Raw genomic sequence first — 19,837 nt, 5'->3', positions numbered from 1 at the left:
AACCGGTGCAGTAATCGGCTAAGCAGTAACACCATGGTTACTAATCTGCTCTCACCCATCAGTTAATATTTCACCTGTGCACTGGTTCAGCTATCATAAAATCCTGGCATGTTGGGGGTACTTGAGGACTGCGGTTGAGAAACAATGCTCTAGAGGAGTCAGTGGATGAAAGCTCACCTTCAGAGCTAGACATGGAATCATCCATATTGGAAATTTGCATATGGCTAACTGCCATGGCTCCAACAGAGCTACTGGTACTGAATTCAGAGGAGTAATGTTTAACTTTTCTCTTTTCAACTGGCATAGAACTCAGAGCAGCAGATACCGCAGATTGCCATTGTGCCACAAACCCTTGAGGAAAAGGCCCAACCCCAGTTTGGGTATGAGAAACAGGGTTGCAAACTACAGCCTGTTGCAGTTGTAAAATTAGTATATCAGGGAATACTGTGGACCTCAGGACCACCAGAATGAGACTAGAGAACAGATGCAAGGCATGCACTGCCTAGTTGAGCAGGATGACACACTGTGTGTAGCTTACAGAGCAATGCATTTATTAGAGTGAAATAATGTAGCAGGGACATTTCCCCTCCTGGGTCAAATCTGAATCCTCCATGCCTTACTCAGAATGTTTACATTTTATGTACAAACTGGAAGCAAATAAGTACTATGTAAATAAGGCCAACTGCTGGTTCCCCATTCTAAATTATAGCTAACAAAAGGGAAAGCTTTGTTTGAGGAATTTCACCCCCTTCATACCAGGCTGCTCCCACGTCACCTCTCCACACCGCAGAGACTGAAGTTGAGTAGATCGTGCGAGCCAGGTGAAGTATATCCCATATGTTATGAATAGGAATTAGTGGGCTCTCACTATTATTAGAAAGAAATTCAGTTTTAAATTAATAAAACTGCTGTAAAAACTACAGAAATCATGGGGAGTGGGAGGAGAAAGTATTTCAAGCCTACATCTGAATACCGTTTAGGTGCTTGAACTAAAACTGCTTCCAGAGAAAATTCAACTAATTAAAAGCAAGAATTTTACCTGCGTTAACTGTTAAAGTTATACTTTAAATATTTAAGCCACCTGCATATTGCATTTCATCTTTTATACTGAATAAACTTTAATCTTCCAAGGACACTACTAATTAGTTTCAATGTTTGTAACACAATTACTTACATAGTGGCTAGAATCTTTATCGTCCACTTTTCTTTTTTTGAGGTCGTTGGAATAGTCAGGTCCATTTCTTCGTTTATCTGAGCCTCGCAGGCTGTCGGAAACCAACAGGGAATTGCTCTGAGGGGGGAAAAAAAAATTACAGGGTTGATCAAAAATTCTTTTCATGGTCTTTCTCTACACTAACAGGACTTAAATAGAACGTGATAGGTGAATTAGATATGATACCTACACTTTTAGTCTGTTTAATTGAACAGAAAATCAAAAGGAATTAAAATGCATGAGCCTCTATAAAAATGTGTCAAAGAGATACCAGCTCTTCCCAGTTGAATCAATAAAACCTTGCCTCGGTCATCAGTCAATGTCCCTTCCTATTCCAAGTCAATCTATCCATCACCGTTTAGTCAGCAAGCTCTGCAATGCTCGCAAGCATTAGATGTCACGTTATTGTAATGGGTTATGCAAAGTGTTTTGGCCAATATATAAAAAAAAATTAAACAATGTGCAAGCAATAGTTTTATCTACGCACCGGTACAAAGCATTGACATGAAAAGAAAAAAAAAGCACACCATTTTCATTCCTTGTGGATCATGTAGCAATTTGACATGCCTTCAGCTTGCCCTTTTCCCACTAAGCTCAAGGCCTTAAACATGCTACAATGAGTTCTTTTAAGAGCAACATTTGCATAAGCAAAGGGGCAATTTGTTCAGTGAGGTGTTAATACAGAGGACAATGCCTAATGTGTCCTGGAATAAAAATATACATAAAGCATTAGGAAGGCTAAATAAGTGATTCTTAGAACAGAACACACACAAATAAATTTAAAACAGTTCACACAGGGATGCAAAATAAAAAAAAAAATATTTCATGATTCAGCTAGAGCATGCAATTGTAAGTAACTTTGTAATTTACTCCTATATTCAGATTTTCTTTGTTCTCTTGCCATCTTTACTTGAAAAAAAAGGCATCTAAGCTAAGGAGCCAGCAAATTTTTGGTTCAGACCATGGATAGCACTTGTTTATTGGTGCTGTCCAATCAGCAAGGACAACCCAGGTTGTTCACCAAAAATGGGCCGGCATCTAAACTTACATTTTTGCTTTTCAAATAAAACATACCAAGAGAATGAAGAAAATTTGATAAAAGGATTAATTTAGAAAGTTGCTTACAATTGCATGCTCCAGCTGAATCACAAAAGAAAAAAAATGGGTTCAGTGTCCCTTTAAGTCTAGCTTGGGAACAGCAACACATTGTTGATAAGCTTCTTGAAGTTCTAAGTCCTTGAAATTACAACTTTAAAATCAATAAATGTTCCAAGCCTTCCTATAAAGCACAATCTATAGTCTACCAAAAACAAATAGTGTTGATTTTTTTCTTCTTCTTCTTGTGAAACAGCCATATGTTTGTCTTGTTCTATTCCCATAATTTGTTCTTATCCAGTAATTTAAAAAAAAAAATTGTGCTTCTTAAAAGGGACATTCCAGCCAAAATCGGAATCCTCATGGATGCATTTTAGTTTTGAATAGAAGCATTTTTATAATATAAATCGATTAGCAAAAATGCTCCTAATAAAATCTATAGCTGTTTCAAATGTGTATCCAAGTATGCACCGTGCACCAGCATTTTAAATGCAACACTTGCTCAGAGAGCCTAAAGGTGCTTGTTCCGTCTGGTAATGACTCAATTTGTTAATTGCTGACATGATACAAGCCCCACTGCCTCTCTCAGCAGCTGAAGGATTTACAATGCTGGTGTACTGAAAATAGTTAGTTATGCTTCACATGCACGTGCAGAGAAAAATGCTAACACTAAAACAGTAAACTTTTGCTAGAAGCATTTTTGCTAATACATGTATATAGTAAATATGTTTCTATTCAATTATGTAATTCATCTATGTGCAATTACATTTCGACTGGAATGTCCCTTTAAGAAACTTAATCTACATATACTTCTAAACAACTTTCCAAATTACTTCTATTTAAATTTGCTTACGTTTCTTGTTTTCCTTTGCTGAAAGGTTTATCTAGGCAAGTTCAATAGCAGCAAAGAACCTAAGTTCTAGCTGCTGATTGGTGGCCGAATATACTGTATATACCGATTGTCATTGGCTCGCTCATGTGTTCAGTTAGAAACCAGTAGTGCATTGCTGCTTCTTCAACAAATGATACCAAGATAAATTAAACACATTAGATAATAGAAGTAAATTAGAAAGTGCTTTAAAATTGTATTCTCTATCTAAATCATGAAAGAAAAATATTGTTTTTATTGCCGGGGACAATTAGGGGCACTGATCATGCTAGTGCTATCTAGGATGTTGCAGGGTGATCTCTGGAATCTGCAGAACACTCCAACCTTAAAGGGATACTAAACCCATTTTTTTTTTACTTTCAAGATTCAAATGCAATTTTAAGCAACTTTCTAATTTACTCATTATCAATTGTACTCCGTTCTCTTGGTATCTTAATTTGAAAAAGCAGGAGTGAAAAGCTTTTGAGCCGGCCCATTTTTGGTTCAGAACCTGGATAGCGCTTGCTGAAGGGTGGCTATATTTAGCCATACAATCAGAAAGCGCAACCCAGGTGCTGAACCTAAAATGGGCTGGCTCAAAAGCTTTCAATCCTACTAATTCAAATAAAGATACTAAGAGAACAAAGACCAATTGATAATAGGAGTAAATTAGAAAGTTGCTTAAAATTGCATGCTCTTTTCGAATCATGAAAGAAAAAAAACCTTTTATAATTCAGATAGGGCATGTAATTTTAAACAACTTTCCGATTTACTTTAATCATCAAATTTGCTTTGTTCTTTTCGTATTCTTAGTTGAAAGCTAAACCTAGGTAGGCTCATATGCTAATTTCTTAGCCCTTGAAGGCCGTCTCTTATGAATACATTTGACAGTTTTTCACATCTAGAGGGTGTTAGTTCATGAGTGTCATATAGATAACACTGTGCTCACCCCCATGAAGTTATTTAAGTCATCTATGATTGGCTAAAATGCAAGCCTTTCAAATGATATGAGATAAGGAGGAAGTTTGCAGAAGCTTAAAGGGACAGTCAAGTCCAAAAAAAATGTTCATGTTTCAGATAGGGCATGCAATTTTAAATCACTTTCCAATTTACTTTTATCACCAATTGTGCTTTGTTCTCTTGGTATTCTTAGATGAAAGCTAAACCTGGGAAGGCTCATATGTTCGTCTAGATTGTAAGTTCCCACGGGAATAGGGCCCTCAATTCCCCCTGTATTTGTCTGTAAAATTTAGTGCCTTATCGTATTGTTTCTCCACTGTACTATTATCCTTGTACCCATGGGCAGCGCAGCGAAATCTGTTGGCGCTTTATAAATAAAGAATAATAATAATAATAATTTCTAAGCCCTTGAAGACCGCCTCTTATCACATGCTTTATTTGCTTTTCATAACAGGGGAGAGCTAGTTCATGTAAACCATATGGATAACATTGTTATCATGCCCGTGGATTGTGGCAGACACTGCACTAATTGGTTAAAATGAAAGTCAATAGATAATAAATAAAATGTCATGTGATCAGGGGATGTCAGAAGATGCTTAGATACAAGTTAATCACAGAGGTAAAAAGTGTATTAATATAACTGTTTTGGTTATGCAAAACTGGGGAATGGGTAATAAAGGGATTATCTATCTTTTAAAACAACAATTCTGGTGTTTATTGTCCCTTTAAATACAAGGTAATCACACAGGTTTTTAAAAATAAAAAAAAAAGATAAAAAAAAAAGTTATATTAATGTGAAGGTAAACTTTGATGAATGAAAGCCCGTTTTTTAAAAATACTATTAAAAACAGGGGCACTTTCATTCATCAAAGTTTACAAAGCAGCTGTTTTGATTAAAAACTTACCTTTTTTTTCTTTTCATAGCCAGAGCAGCTTCCCCCTCCTGGAAATCATCTCTTCACACGTCAGCAATGACTAATCCTGCTTCCTCCAATCACAGCATGGCCTCAGGCAATGACCACCCTGGGGGGAAAGCTGTGATTGGAGGAAGCCGGATTAGTCATTGCTGACATGTGAAGAAAAGATTTCCAGGAGGGGAAAGCTGCTCTGGCTGTGAAAAGAAAAAAAAAAAAGGTAAATTTTTAATCAAAACTGCTGCTTTGTAAACTTTGATGAATTAAAGTGCCCCTATTTTTAATAGTATTTAAAAAAAAAAAAAAAAAAAAGTGTTGATTATGCAAAACTGGGGAATGGTAAATAAAAGGGATTATCTATCTTTTTAAACAATAGCATTTTTGGTGTTTACTATGAGGAAAATGCAGTAAACCTCAAGAAAGACAATAAATGTGTATTTTATAAATCAAAATAGTGATGTCAATTTTTCTGGTGAGAAATTTCTCTATACACAACAAAAGACCATAACACAAGGTTAAATAACTCCCCCCTTCTATTAAAGATTTGAATCTGGTATTTATATGTAAGAGACGAAGTATGCAAATATTTTGCATGCATCTTTGCCTTGATAGTGTTTTGCAATTAGTTGAGAAGGTATAATCCAGACAGGGTAACATTCTGTATTGGCACTGGATGGTACAGAGTTGAAGAAACTTCTTAGCAATGTCTGCGTTTTCCATTTTTAGTTTTAAGTTTTTTGGGCTCTTAAAAAGGAACACAAATACATTTTATAACCATTGCATTGGGGTTATTCCCCACCTCTTTGTAACCATGGGTGCCGCCATGTTGAAATCTATATTTCACTACGTTCCAGTGCTGACCCGTTTGCACATCCAGCAACTCATTCAGATACCTGCAATCTAACCTAGGTTCCATAATGATAGTACCCATGATTAGAGGGAGGTGCATAACATGTAGTGATTTTAGTCCCCTTAAGCAAAAATGTATGTAGAACATGTTGGTAGCACTTCATTAGTCCAGTCCTTTGGTAAATTGGAGAATTGGAGCTACTTTTGTTATCCTACTACAGCCACAGTGCCAAATCAGCTAAAAAACAAAATTCATGTTTTTTTTTGTTTGTTTTTTTTATTTACACTTTTTTTTTTTCCTTTATCATCTCCTGTCCTTTACTATCCTAGATCCACTAGATCTGTACATTATGAACCACACATTTTGCAATCTTAGCTATACACCAGTTCATTTTAAACGTATTGATGGTCTTCTGAGTTGCAGCTTACATAAGCTTATCTAGAAATACACAAACGTAACAATTAGATAAAAAGGTGATATTAAAATATGCACAGACCCTGTAACTGACTAAATTAAAATGTGACAACCATTAGCAAGCATAGCACATTATGGAAATTAGTGCTACAGACACTCAAGTGTATTCCTAAACTTACATCTGGTACCAATTAAGGTTTAAGGTTATATTTTTTTCCTACTGAAGGCTGCTCAGAGCAAAAGATAAATGCTGTCAATACACCATGAAGAGAACAAATAACCTGTGGCCCCTAGCAGTACGCACCCCATGTTTGAGTTTTACTTCTTGTAAATTATGTTTGTAAAAGGTCACCGACAAATTTTAAATGTACTTAGTTTTCATTTAAAGCAATTAGGAGGAAAAAAAAAATCTTTGCACTACAATCAAATACACCCCTCTGTCTCCTTGGTTGCTATTTGATCCCTTTCTATGAGAGCATATTAAAGAAGGCAGAGGAAAGGCACAACCAGACCACTATGTAGCAGCTGTGTGCATTATAGAAACCTGTATGTACACGAGGTTTTAGAGCATAGTAGTTAACAATAATACAGTATATGCATCTATCTTTGTAAAGAAGAGATCCTAACAGTGTGTGCAACAGTAGTATGTACAGGGTGGGGTGCCCCCCACCATCATTACTCAGTACGGCCCATCTCTATTTACGTTATAGCGTTGTAACCATACAGAACTCACATCACAGGAATTAAAGGGACACTAAACCCAAAAATTTTCTTTCATGATTCAAGTAGAGAATACAATTTTAAACAACATTCCAATTTACTTCTATTATTGAATTTGCTTCATTCTTTAGATATCCTTTATTGAAGAAATAGCAATACACATGGGGGAGCCAATCACACGAGGCATCTATGTGCAAAAACCAATCAGCAGCTACTGAGCCTATCTGCATATGCTTTTTAGCAAAGCATGTCAAGACAATTAAGTAATTTAGATAATAGAAGTAAATTAGAAAGTTGTTTAAAATTGCATACTCTTTCTAAATCACGAAAGAAAAAAAATTGGGTTTCATGTCCCTTTAAGTATGTCCTCATGAAAAGGGATCAGGTTTTAACAATGATCAATAGAAAGAGGACTCTTGATAATATAAGTAAATAGGAAAACTTATTACACTATGAAAGCTTAATTGACATCTATGGCACTTAAATACTCCTGGGTTTGTATTAAACGTGTCTTATTTGTGTATATAGTGCCCTGAATGTTAAAGTCCAACTGAGAAACAAGCACTTACTAATGTCCCATAGTATTTATTAATAACACTAAGATTTTTTATGAAGAAAAAAAAAAAAAATTATATATATATATATATATATATATATATATATATATATATATATATATATATATATAATGTTTGAATTGCTTTGACTGAATAATTTAGCTGCTTATTAAAAGGTCACTGACAATCTTCAGAGGAACCCTATAAAAGCACCAGTTTATTCTTTCCTCATTAGTAGTAAACGCATTTACTTTAAACCATATTTTGAAGCAGCACTGTACACATAAATGTTGCTACTCTACAAAAGTATTGATTGAACTGCACAGATCTAAACAGAGGAAGAGTGATCCTAACAGCTTGGGTTACAACTGGGTATTGATCCCAAATTGTTTCCAGGGCAATGAAGGACTGCTGCATTTGCATTTCTATAAAGTGTGTGAGGGAGACACAGGGGAATAAAGGATACCTGGGTGGTGCCTGTCAGATGTTTTCTATTAGCCTGCAGGGGACAAAAAATCCTACCCATTTTTTTTTTGCCTGTGCACTTAGATTTGGGGAGTAAATAGAATACATATAAGCTTGGTATTTTGCTATTTTAGTATGAAAATTAAACGTTTAAACTTCCTCCATAAACTAGAGATAGTGTGAGATATAGTTCATAATACAAAAAAAAAATGTATTTTACAATTTGAAGAAAAATGCACACATCCTTCAGCTACAGAAAAATAAATACAAAGGCTAAAATATTTGAAACTTAAAAAGGGACAAAATACACTAGATTTTTCTTTGCATAAATGGTTTATAGATGATCCATTAATAAAGCTTATACAGCTTTTTTTCTTTTAAAATGTATAGTTTTGCTTATTTTTAAATAACATTGTGCCGATTTTTAGACTCATAACCAAGCCCCAAAGTTTTAGGAGAATACTGATGTATACCTACTCCGGCTTACTTCTGTTTTTTGTAGAGAGTCTTTTCATATTCATAGAAAGAGAGTTGTCTGCTTTTTTGCTATAGAACCACTTGCAGTGGGTGTTCCAGCTATCCTTTTCAACAATGATAAACTAGGAGCTTCTAAGTCTTTAAACTGTTTTATACTGGATTTTTAGATCAGTATGTGTGCATACTATTCTTTATAGTAGTGTATATTACATGCAGTTAAATGACAATTGGTGTACACTGTCCCTTTATAGGGGGACACTACTGTAAGGTGTTATTAAAACGCAACTAATAAAGCTACATCAGTTGTGTACTCCCTACTCATCCTCCTTGCCTTCATTGGAAGACAGGTGCTCACTGTAATGCTTATTGGTTAATAGAACTTTCCTGTTAAAAGGGGACATTAAACTGCCAAGTACAACTATAGTAGCATAGTTCCTACTCACCATGCAACAGTTTTCTTTCACAATGGACACAGTCATCTTGCAGTTTAAAAGCATTCTTGCATCTTGGAAAATAAGTGGTGCAGATTCACAGATCAGTGTTCTCGTCTCCTTGGCAGGTCGTATTGTGCACTTCAGTTTAGAGTGAACAATACAGAGTGGGCGCTGTATGTTTTGCAGTGGCTGAATTGCCCTGTATTATTCCTGACAGCTTATGTTTACTATATATCACTTTTAAGCTAGTTAAGACAAAATGTAATGTTACAATGTTCTACTGTGCAAGCCAACGCAAATTAAAAGTACAGCTGCCAAAAGTTGCTATCATCACTGATCTGTTAAAGCGCATTGCTTCTGTCACAGGATGCAACTATACATGTGTTCCAAGATGGCGGCAACCAGTATAAAGATGCAGGGCGTTACCAACTGACATTTATGGGTTAAAAGAACAGTTTTAAAGAGAGCTGCAGGTATCCAGCAGTTTAAAAAGGGACATTAAACACACATTTTTTTTAATCAAATAAGTATAATTATTTTACGTTTATTCTTTTCACGTATTTCACTTTCCCCCAGAACAAAAGAACCCCTGCTAACCAATCATAAACTAATATTCAGATACAGCACAAACTCTGTTTGCACATGTGCAGACTAGAGAAGCCTGCTCTCTTGTATTCCCTTGAATATTGTTATTATTTAAAAAGATAGATAATGCCTATACTACCCATTCCCCAGCTTTGCACAACAACATTGTTATATTAATAAACTTTATAACATTTAAACCTCTAAATCTATCTGTATCTACGCCACTACAGACAACCTCTTTATCACATGCTTTATTTGCTTTTCACAAGAGACTGCTAATCCATAAGGGCCATATAGATAACATTGTGTTCTCTCGAGTGAGTTGTGGGTGACACTGCACTAATTGGCTAAAATGCAACTAAATAGATAATGAATAAAAAGTCATGTGATCAAGGGGCTGTCAAAAGAGGTTTAGATACAAGGTAATCACGGAAAATAAAAGTATATTAATATAACCATGTTGGCTGTGCAAAACTGGGGACTGGGCAATAAAGGGTTTATCTTTTTAAACAATAAAATTTTGGAGTAGACTGTCCCTTTAAAGGAGCTTTAGCACTGATTCAACGTAGCTACTATTGCAAATAAATGATTTTCCTATCATGAATGTTGATGCCAAACTGATAATCCATCTTTTAAAAGCATGTGACACCATAGAAGCTTATGGAGAGAGGGAAAGTAAACAAACTATCACATACATCGTCTAAAAGTAGTAAGCAAAGCCTCCCTGTGAGAAAGTAAAACAAGCACAATATTTAGATGTATTTTACATCAAAAAGCTGCAAAATAAATTATGGTATTTTGCAATGTTTCACTTGCAACAATTAAACAAGTTATGCGTTGTTGAAATGAAAAGTTTAAAGGATTTAACAGCTACTCTGAATTTCAAATAAGCAGTAAATTTCTTTCTGGAAGTTTCATTTTTCTCTCCCATTTTCCAGCCACCATGTATCATGTGACAGACATCAGCCAATCACAGACTAGTATAGGTATAGCCTGTGAGCTTGTGCACATGCTCAGTAGGATCTTGATCCTCAGAAAGTGTGAATATAAAAAAAAATTGTGCAAAATTTGATAATGGAAGTAAATTTTAAAGCGTCCTAAAGCTCTTTCTGAATCATAAAAGTTTACTTTGACTTCAGTGTCCCTTTAATGCTCACTGGGTGTCAGTAGAATTTCCAATCAGCATTGGTAATTTAAATGTAAAGCTTTCCTGCTTCATAATTTTCAGGCAACAAAATGTAAACACTTAAATATAGATCTTTCATATGCATGTAGTTATTACAGCATTCCTTTAATAACTAACCATACATTTTATTAAATAAAAAAAGTCTACACCAATTGTCAAGCCACTACTTCAATCAAATGTACTAGAATACAAAATAGTCTTTTCTTTCAGTATCGTGGAGAGGTCAGTAACAACATAAAATAGAGCTAACAGGCACATAGTGCTACAAACCTAATGTATAGAGAATGAACACTGACACCAAGTCAAACATGACACACCGTTGTGTTAGCAAACAAGCTGTGCAGACTTGGGTAAACAGGCACCTTTATGTACACAGTGGCAAGGTTGTCATTTATTGGACACTGTACGCGTGGAGACTTCATCTTCTAACTGTATAGCTAAGCATTACAATAGATCGGAACAGTGAAAAGAAGGGACTGAAATATTGTAATGTTACTTACTGTGCCTGGCTCTCTTTCTGCTCTCGAAGAAACCCAGAAATGTACAGACATGTCCGTTCAGACACATAAAGGCAAGAACAGAAAAAAAAGGGAGGAAAAATTAGAACACAAGTCTCAAAGTTTTAAAATGAATTTTATTAATTTTTTTTCTTTATATAAAACCATTGCACATTCCTAATACAGTGATTTTCTCAAAATACAGTAATAGAAAATGTTTACAGTGTAAGCATAATTCCCTATTCATAAAAGAATAAATTAAAGTCAAGTGCAAATGTGCCCAGTTTTTATTTTTCAAATAGACGTCTGCTTCTTTAACAATGTTTTACCGGATCCCTTTTGTTTAACAAAAGTTCCAGTGAATTACTGCACACAAAATATTAAGGTTCATAGTCTACTGCAAGCATTTTAAATAAACAAATCTGATGAATAGGTTGCTGAAATTTTATTTTCCCAATATAAAAAAAAAAAGCTAAAGCAAGTGCAAAGTCTGCAGAGATTTATTTTTTTGTTTACATAAAGCAAATCTTTAAAAGCAGCATTTTAGGTTTTATGAGATATTATAAAGTTACAGTTGATAGAAGATACTGATATATACACGTCAAAGTTATTGTTTAATATAATGAAGACACTATGACCTGGTTGAGAACCTTTGGAAAATAAAATGTGAATAAAAATATTTAAAATACTGTGCTATAAGCGTGCACTTGGCATATTAACCTGTTGACTGCCAAAGAGGTCCACAGAGCATGGTTATGCAATTTCCTGCAGCCATCCTTGGTAAACAAGGGATTAAAAAAAAGGGACATACAGGGACAGTCAACTCCAAAATGTTTGTTAAAAAAGATAACCCCTTTATTTCCCATTCCTCAGTTTTGCACAACCAACAGTTATATTAATATACTTTTTACCTCTGTGATTACCTTGTATCTAAGCCTCTTCTGACAGCCCCCTGATCACATGGTTATTATCTATTAACATGGATGTTAGCCAATTAGCGCAGCGTCACCCACAACAACACAGGTGTGAGCACAATGTTATCTATATAGCACACATGAATTAGCAGTCTTCTGTTGTGAAAAGCAAAATAAAATGCATGTGATAAGAGGCTGTCTGTAGTGGAATACAAACAGGCAGAAATGTAGAGGTTTAAATGTTATAACGTATATTAACATAATGTTTGTGAAAAGCTGAGGAATGGATAGTAAAGGCATTATCTACCTTTTTAAACAAGAACAATTTTGGTGATGACTGTCCCATAAAAAAAAAACAAAAAAAAAAAAAAACACTACAGTAAAAAAATCCTTATGGGATAGGACACTTTTTGCAATACTGCTTGAATATACCTGGAAATGGGTTATAACAGTTAAATCTGCTCCAGTAGATCATTAGGAAGTCTGCTCTGAGCTGAACAAGGCCAGTAAATGGTGGCTACACGCATGTCGCCCTTGATTGTCTCAATGACCATATTCAGCTCAGGACAAGAAGTGCATTCCCAGACTGCAACTCACTTTAGCCATTTCAGGGGTTAAACAGTTCTCTGCAAGCAATAGTGTAAAAGACTAACTGCATGTCCCTTGGGATATAAAATGTGACATTGCCTCAGTTGTTAATTTAACATGGAAATTATTTTTTTCTTAGGAAAACAAAAACAGTTGTATTTATATTTATTTCTATCAGTGCCTAAAGGTCTTCCATTATTGTAATTTGCTAGAAGTTGTTGGGTCCTTCCAGCACTGACAGTTTTAACAGATGAAATAGCTCTCGCCAAAAAATAGGGAAGGGTAATCAAAATGACTTCCAAAAGTGTCCTAATAAGGCTTTCCCTGCCTCTCACCTCTATGGTGGTCTGTATCATGATGCTTCTTGTCATCTTTCATGGTCAGGTGAGACTGCCCACCTAGAGCACTAGAAAGGGCAAGGAGGCCAGCACTGCTTCCTAGCGATGGCATTCCGGGTGGCTGAAGGCCTGATGGATGTGGTGTTAGAGGCACTGGCGGACCATGGCTATGTGAAAGATGTTGAGCCTGCAACTGCTGCTGCTGTCATACACCGAAGAGAGTAGGATTTGAATAAGTAGAAATAATGCAGCAGCGGAAGAGGGTGGGAGAGAGAGAGAGAAAAGACGAACTAGTTAGTCATGAAACAAAACATTCAGTAGTTTACATTCTTTCCTGGTGAAAAGTGATAAACCACCTAATGCACTAAATTACATCACATTCCAAGTAATAATAATTTACTGAGACCTGGATTAATCAAGCAGTGTCATTTAAACTTAAAGGGACAGTAAAGTCAGACATTGATTTAGACACAGCACACAATTTTAAAAAAAACTTTCCAATTAACTTCTATTTAATTTGCTTCCTTCTCTTGCTCTCTTGCTATCCTTTGCTGCTCCTGAGCTTACCTAGATAAAGCTTTTGGCAAAGAACCTAGGTTCTAGCTGCTGATTGGTGGAGATAGATATATACACACACACACATGTGCACAGGTAGCCCTCCGTTTACGCCGCGGTTAGGTTCCAGAATGAATGGTTGTAAATAGAAACCTATGTAAATTGAAACCCAGTTTATAATGTAAGTCAATGGGAAGTGGGGAGTTAGGTTCCAAGCCCCTCTCAAAATTGTCATAAGTAACACCGAATACATTATTTTTAAAGCTTTGAAATGAAGACTTTACAAGCTAAACAGCATTATAAACCTAATAAAATAATCACACAACACAGCATTTTTCTGCAAACAGTTCTTTCTATACATTCCAGCTTTATGTGAATCTGCCCTATTTAGGTCAACCACCCGGTTGTTCTGTGTAAGAAATATAGCTTCACCAAAAGACAGGAACAAACCAGGATTATTATTTTTTTTTCTCCAAACGTGAAGTCAAAATGTATTAACATTTCGGGGAGTAAACCTTTTGACTTCATGTTTGAAAAAATCCTGGTTTGTTCCTGTCTTTTGGTGAAGAAAATACACACATACAGCTGCCAGGGTGCCAACCGTTGAATATAGCAGATAAACGGCACGTGTGTCCCCGAAACGTCATGCTTGTTTCTAAATAAAAGTACACTTGAAAAAGACCAGTGAGTGCCGTCCACTGATATATATTTATTTTTTTATTATTAATATATACATTTACACACATACACTCACCCATGTGTTCAGTTAGAAACCAGTAGTGCAAATGATACCAAGAGATGTGACTCTGGAAAGTTGTTTAAAATTATATGTTCTACCTAAATCAGGAAAGAAAACTTTTGGGTTTCATGTCCCTTCACATGTGAACTAAACATAATGGGTTATTAAAAGGGACACTTAACCCAAAAAAAAAAATTCTCATGATTCAGATAGAGCAGCAATTTTAGGCAACTTTCAAATTTACTCCTATTATCAATTTTCTTTGTTCTCTTGCTATCTTTATTTTAAAAAACTGGAATCTAAACTAAGGAGCCAGCCCATTTTATTTTGTTCAGCACCTGGGTTGCGCTTGCTGATTGGTGGATAAATGTACCCACCAATAAGAAAGCACTATCCAGGGTGCTGAACCAAAAATGGGCCGGCTCCTTAACTTAGATTCCAGCTTCTTCAAATAAAAGATACCAAGAGAATGAAGTAAAATTGATAATAGGAGTAAAATAGAAAGTTGCTTAAAATTGCATGCTCTATCTGAATGATGAAAGAAAAAAAATTGGGTTTAGTATCCCTTTAACCCCTTAACGACCAAGAACGTACGCCACACGTCCTCAAAAAAAATACAGTTAATGACCGAGGACGTGTGGCGTACGTCCTTGGTCTGGAAAGCAGCTGGAAGCGATCCTGCTCGCTTCCAGCTGCTTTCCGGTTATTGCAGTGATGCCTCGATATCGAGGCATCCTGCAATAACCCCCCATGGCCATCCGATGCAGAGAGAGCCACTCTGTGGCCCTCTCTGCATCGGACATCGGTGGCCGGTATCGTTGGTGGGTGGGAGCAAGCCTGGGAGGCGGGTGGGCGGCCATCGATGTGCCGAGTGGAGTGGGGGGGGGGGGGCGGGAGGGAGGGAACCGCTACACTACAGAAAAATAAACTTTCAAAAGTAAAACGTTTTGAAAGCTGTAAATAAACAGCTAAGAGATCTGGAAGGGGTGGGGGGTTGATCTTGGGGGGGGGGGGGGGAAGCTACACTACAGAAAAGGGCTTTTTTTTTTAAAAAAAAGGAGGCACATTTTTTCACTAAACTGGGTACTGGCAGACAGCTGCCAGTACCCAAGATGGCGCCCATTAAGGCAGAGGGGGAGGGTTAGAGAGCTCTTTGGTGGGGGATCAGTGAGGCTGGGGGCTAAGGGGGGATCCTACACAGCAGCATATGTAAATATGCTATAAAAAAAAAAAAAAAAAGCCCAAATATAGCTTTTATTTTAGTACTGGCAGAGTTTCTGCCAGTACTTAAGATGGCGGGGACAATTGTGGGGTGGGGGAGGGAAGAGCGCTGTTTGGGAGGGATCAGGGGGTCTCATGTTTCAGGTGGGAGGCTGAGCTCTACACTAAAGCTAAAATTAACCCTGCAAGCTCCCTACAAGCTACATAATTAACCCCTTCACTGCTAGCCATAATACACGTGTGAAATGCAGCGGCATTTGGCGGCCTTCTAATTAACAAAAAGCAACGCCAAAGCCATATATGTCTGCTATTTCTGAACAAAGGGGATCCCAGAGAAGCATTTACAACCATTTGTGCCATAATTGCACAAGCTGTTTGTAAATGATTTCAGTGAGAAACCTAAAATTGTGAAAAATTTTACGTTTTTTTTTTTAATTTGATCGCATTTGGCGGTGAAATGGTGGCATGAAATATACCAAAATTGGCCTAGATCAATACTTGGGGTTGTCTACTACACTACAGCTAAAATTATCCCTAAAAGCTCCCTACATGCTCCATAATTAACCCCTTCACTCCTGGGCATAATACACGTGTAGTGCGCAGTGGCATTTAGCAGCCTTCTAATTAATAAAAAGCAACGCCAAAGCCATATATGTCTGCTATTTCTGAACAAAGGGGATCCCAGAGAAGAATTTACAACCATTTAAGCCATAATTGCACAAGCTGTTTGTAAATAATTTTAGTGAGAAACCAAAAGTTTGTGAAAAAATTAGTAAAAAAGTGAACAATTTTTTGTATTTAATCGCATTTGGCGGTGAAATGGTGGCATGAAATATACCAAAATGGGCCTAGATGAATACTTTGGGATGTCTACTAAAAAAAAATATATACATGTCAATGGATATTCAGAGATTCCTGAAAGATATTAGTGTTCTAATGTAACTAGCGCTAATTTTGAAAAATAATGGTTTGGAAATAGCAAAGTGCTACTTGTATTTATGGCCCTATAACTTACAAAAAAAGCAAAGAACATGTAAACATTGGGTATTGCTAAACTCAGGACAAAATTTAGAAACTATTTAGCACGGGTGTTTTTTGGTGGTTGTAGATGTGTAACAGATTTTGGGGGTCATAGTTAGAAAAAGTGCGTTTTTTTCAATTTTTTCCTCATATTTTATAATTTTTTTTATAGTAAATTATAAGATATGATGAAAATAATGGTATCTTTAGAAAGTCCATTTAATGGCGAGAAAAACGGTATATAATATGTTTGGATACAGTAAATGAGTAAGATGAAAATTACAGCTAAACATGCACATAGATTAATTACATCGTTTAATAGAAATTTATTTGCAATATACATGTATTGGCAAAAAAATGCTTCTAGTAAAAGTTATCACTATTTTAGTGTTGGCATTTTTCTCTGCATGTGAAGCATAGCTAGATATTCTCAGTGCACCAGCATTTTCAATACTGCAGTGGGGCTTGTATCGTGAGCAATTAAATTGGGTCATTACCAGACGATACAAGTACCTTAGGCTCTCTGAGCAACTTCTGTGTTTAAAATGCTGATGCGCGGTGCATACTTAAATGCACTTTTAAAACATCTATAGTTTATTACAAAAATGCTTCTATAACACTATCAAAATTGTACTCCTGAACTCCCATTGGCTCCACATGAGGATTTGGCCAGTGATTCTTGTGGGAGGCCGAACAAAACTGAAGACAACTGCTGAAGTTCAGTGCTCAAAAGCTGGTCTTTTTTTTCACTCCGCATGTGACCAAACTACAGTTTCCCAGAAAGGGATAGAGCAGAGACGGTTTGGCTTTGAAATGAAGCTCAAATGTATTTGACCTGTCAGTTCACTCTTATGCCTATAAATACCACTCATTAGCAGAGACTAGCAGCTGCTGGTGAATTTATGTATCATGAAAGCAAAACACAGCTGCACAGAATAGTCTGTCCTGGTGGAAGAGCAATAGATACTTCGACTAACAGAAGCCATTAAAGGACAATTGCAGTATTCAGCTCAAAATAAAAACCTGAAACAAAATCAGCTAGGCCAAAAATGACAAGAAAAAACAAAAACAAAAAAAGCACACCACAAGTAACCCCCCTGCCCCCCCAAAAAAAAAAAAAAAAAAAAAAGGAGCAACAGTGACATGAGGTTCAGAAACCACAAAGCATTCTATACACTGAAAAACTACTAGCCAACAATCAGCATCTAGTACAGATATTTTTTTAATTTAACCATAGTCAATATCTTATAAATTTCTGTATTTTTCTACAGTTTTCCAGTAGATTCACATATCAGCACAGTCGGATCATCATCAGAAGAGGTTAACACCTTGTTTACTGCATGTCCCTGACACCCCCCCTCATGGTCAAACTACACCTAACACTTTCCTTATCTGGTTTTGGATCTGAAGAAAACCATTGGTTCAGCAGAAGTAATTAAATTGCATATTATAGGTAGGTATGTGGGAGGGTTTGACTCGTGAAGCCTGCCATGTGCGCTTTCATTTTCAAGAATGGAAAATCCCCTTTTTTCAAAACAATTACATTAAACTAGCATAATGCAAAGCTATTTTAAATATGCATAATTATTTTATACTATCACTCTCAAAGCACTTAAAAGGGACATGAAACTCCAAAGTTTTCTTTTGTGATTCAGATAGAGAATACAATTTTAAACAACTTTCAAATTACTTCTATTATCTAAATTTGTTTCATTCTCTTGGTATCATTTGTTAAAGACACAGCAATGAACTAATGGTTTCTAACTGAACACATGGGTGAGCCAATGACAATTGGTATATATAGATATACGCAGCCACCAAATCAGCAGCTAGAACCTAGGTTATCTGTTGCTCCTGAACTTGCCTAGATAAACCTTTCAGCAAAAGTTAAGAGAAGGAATCAAATTAAATAATAGTAAATTGGGAAGTTGTTTAAAAATTGTATTCTCTATCTGAATCATGAAAGAAAAAAAAATGTGGGTTCTATGTCCCTTTAATGTCTTAAATGTTACTCACATTTACATTTTGTAAACAAATGCAACTACTGACCAAAGATTCTCAGCAAGACACTGCTTGTGAATGTGTGCTATATTGATACCATTGTGCTCACTCCTGTGGAGTTATTAACGAGTCCGCACGGATTTGCTAAAATACAAGTCTGTAAATAACACTGAGATAAGGGGTCAGTGTGCAGAGGCTTACATATAAGGTAATCACAGAGGTAACAAGTATATTAATATAAACCTGTGTTGGTTATGCAAACTGGGGAATAGGTAATTATCTATTTTTAAACAAATTATGGAGGAAACTAATGGGAAAAAGAGCAAATCAGGATTCCAGTGAAATACCCCTTAATGGTATTTATGTAGTGACTAAAAACCCTGGATTAACAGTATTCCATTATGAGATAGCTACAACTTCACTACGATAGATGCAAAAGAAAAAGATTTTTCTTTCATGATTAAAAAGGGAAATTACACACTAGATTTTTCTCTGCATAAATGTTTTGTAGATGATCCACTTATATAGCCCAAACAGCTTTTTTATTTTTATTTTTTTAAATGTATAGTTTTACTTATTTTTAAAATAACATTGCACAGATTATCAGACTCCTAACAAAGCCCCAAAGTTTTAGGAGAATACTGATGTATACCTACTCCAGCTTGCTCCTGTTTGTGTAAAGAGTCTTTTCATATGCAGAGGAAGGGGGGGTGGTCTGCTTTTTTGCTATAGAACCACTTTCAGTGGGTGTCCTTGCAAACTTTTAGAACAAAGCTAAACAGGGAGCTTCTAAGTAAGTTTTAAACTGTTTTATACTGGATTTTTAGATCAGTATCGATGTGTATTAGCAGTTAATAAAAATTGGTGTATACTGTCCCTTTAAAATGGGGCATTCAAATTTAAGCATTCTAATTTAATTATATCAAATTGTCTCTCGTTATCTTGTTGATAAGCAGGGATGTAAGCTCAGGAAAGTGCACGTCTGAAACACGATACAGCAGCAGCTTTGCAAGAATGTTGTCCATTTGCAAAAGCACTATATGGCAGCACTATTTTCTCCCACGTAGTGATTCAGACACCTACCTCTTCAACAAAGCAAATTTGATAATAGAAGTAAATTGGACATTTTTTTTAAACTCTATGCTCTGCCTGAATGAGCAAAGATAATTTGTGGGTTTCATATCCCTTTAAAAAGACTTCTATTTTCTCAACTTTTTTTTACTAAA

The 19,837-nt window shown here is 36.0% G+C and overlaps 1 protein-coding gene across 10 annotated transcripts in view; it reads right to left on the bottom strand.

Moving 5' to 3' along the window:
- Window positions 1-19,837, bottom strand: part of TLE1 (TLE family member 1, transcriptional corepressor) — a 97,256-nt gene that overhangs the window by 43,355 nt on the left and 34,064 nt on the right. For 4 of the 10 annotated variants that reach the window (XM_053702460.1, XM_053702463.1, XM_053702467.1 and 1 more), the window contains 3 exons: window positions 13,073-13,277; window positions 11,239-11,255; window positions 1,175-1,291 (listed from right to left, as the gene is read on the bottom strand). In XM_053702460.1, the coding sequence (XP_053558435.1) occupies window positions 1,175-1,291; window positions 11,239-11,255; window positions 13,073-13,277 (339 nt within the window). Of the gene's footprint in view, window positions 1-1,174; window positions 1,292-11,238; window positions 11,256-13,072; window positions 13,278-19,837 lie in introns of those variants that run through there. The other 6 variants (XM_053702461.1, XM_053702464.1, XM_053702462.1 and 3 more) reach the window with 4 other exon arrangements.

The sequence above is a fragment of the Bombina bombina genome, chromosome 2 (assembly GCF_027579735.1).
Source record: "Bombina bombina isolate aBomBom1 chromosome 2, aBomBom1.pri, whole genome shotgun sequence".
NCBI lineage: Eukaryota > Metazoa > Chordata > Amphibia > Anura > Bombinatoridae > Bombina > Bombina bombina.
The sequence above is the reverse complement of the archived record's forward strand: the minus strand, read 5'-3'. Positions and strand labels throughout refer to the sequence as shown.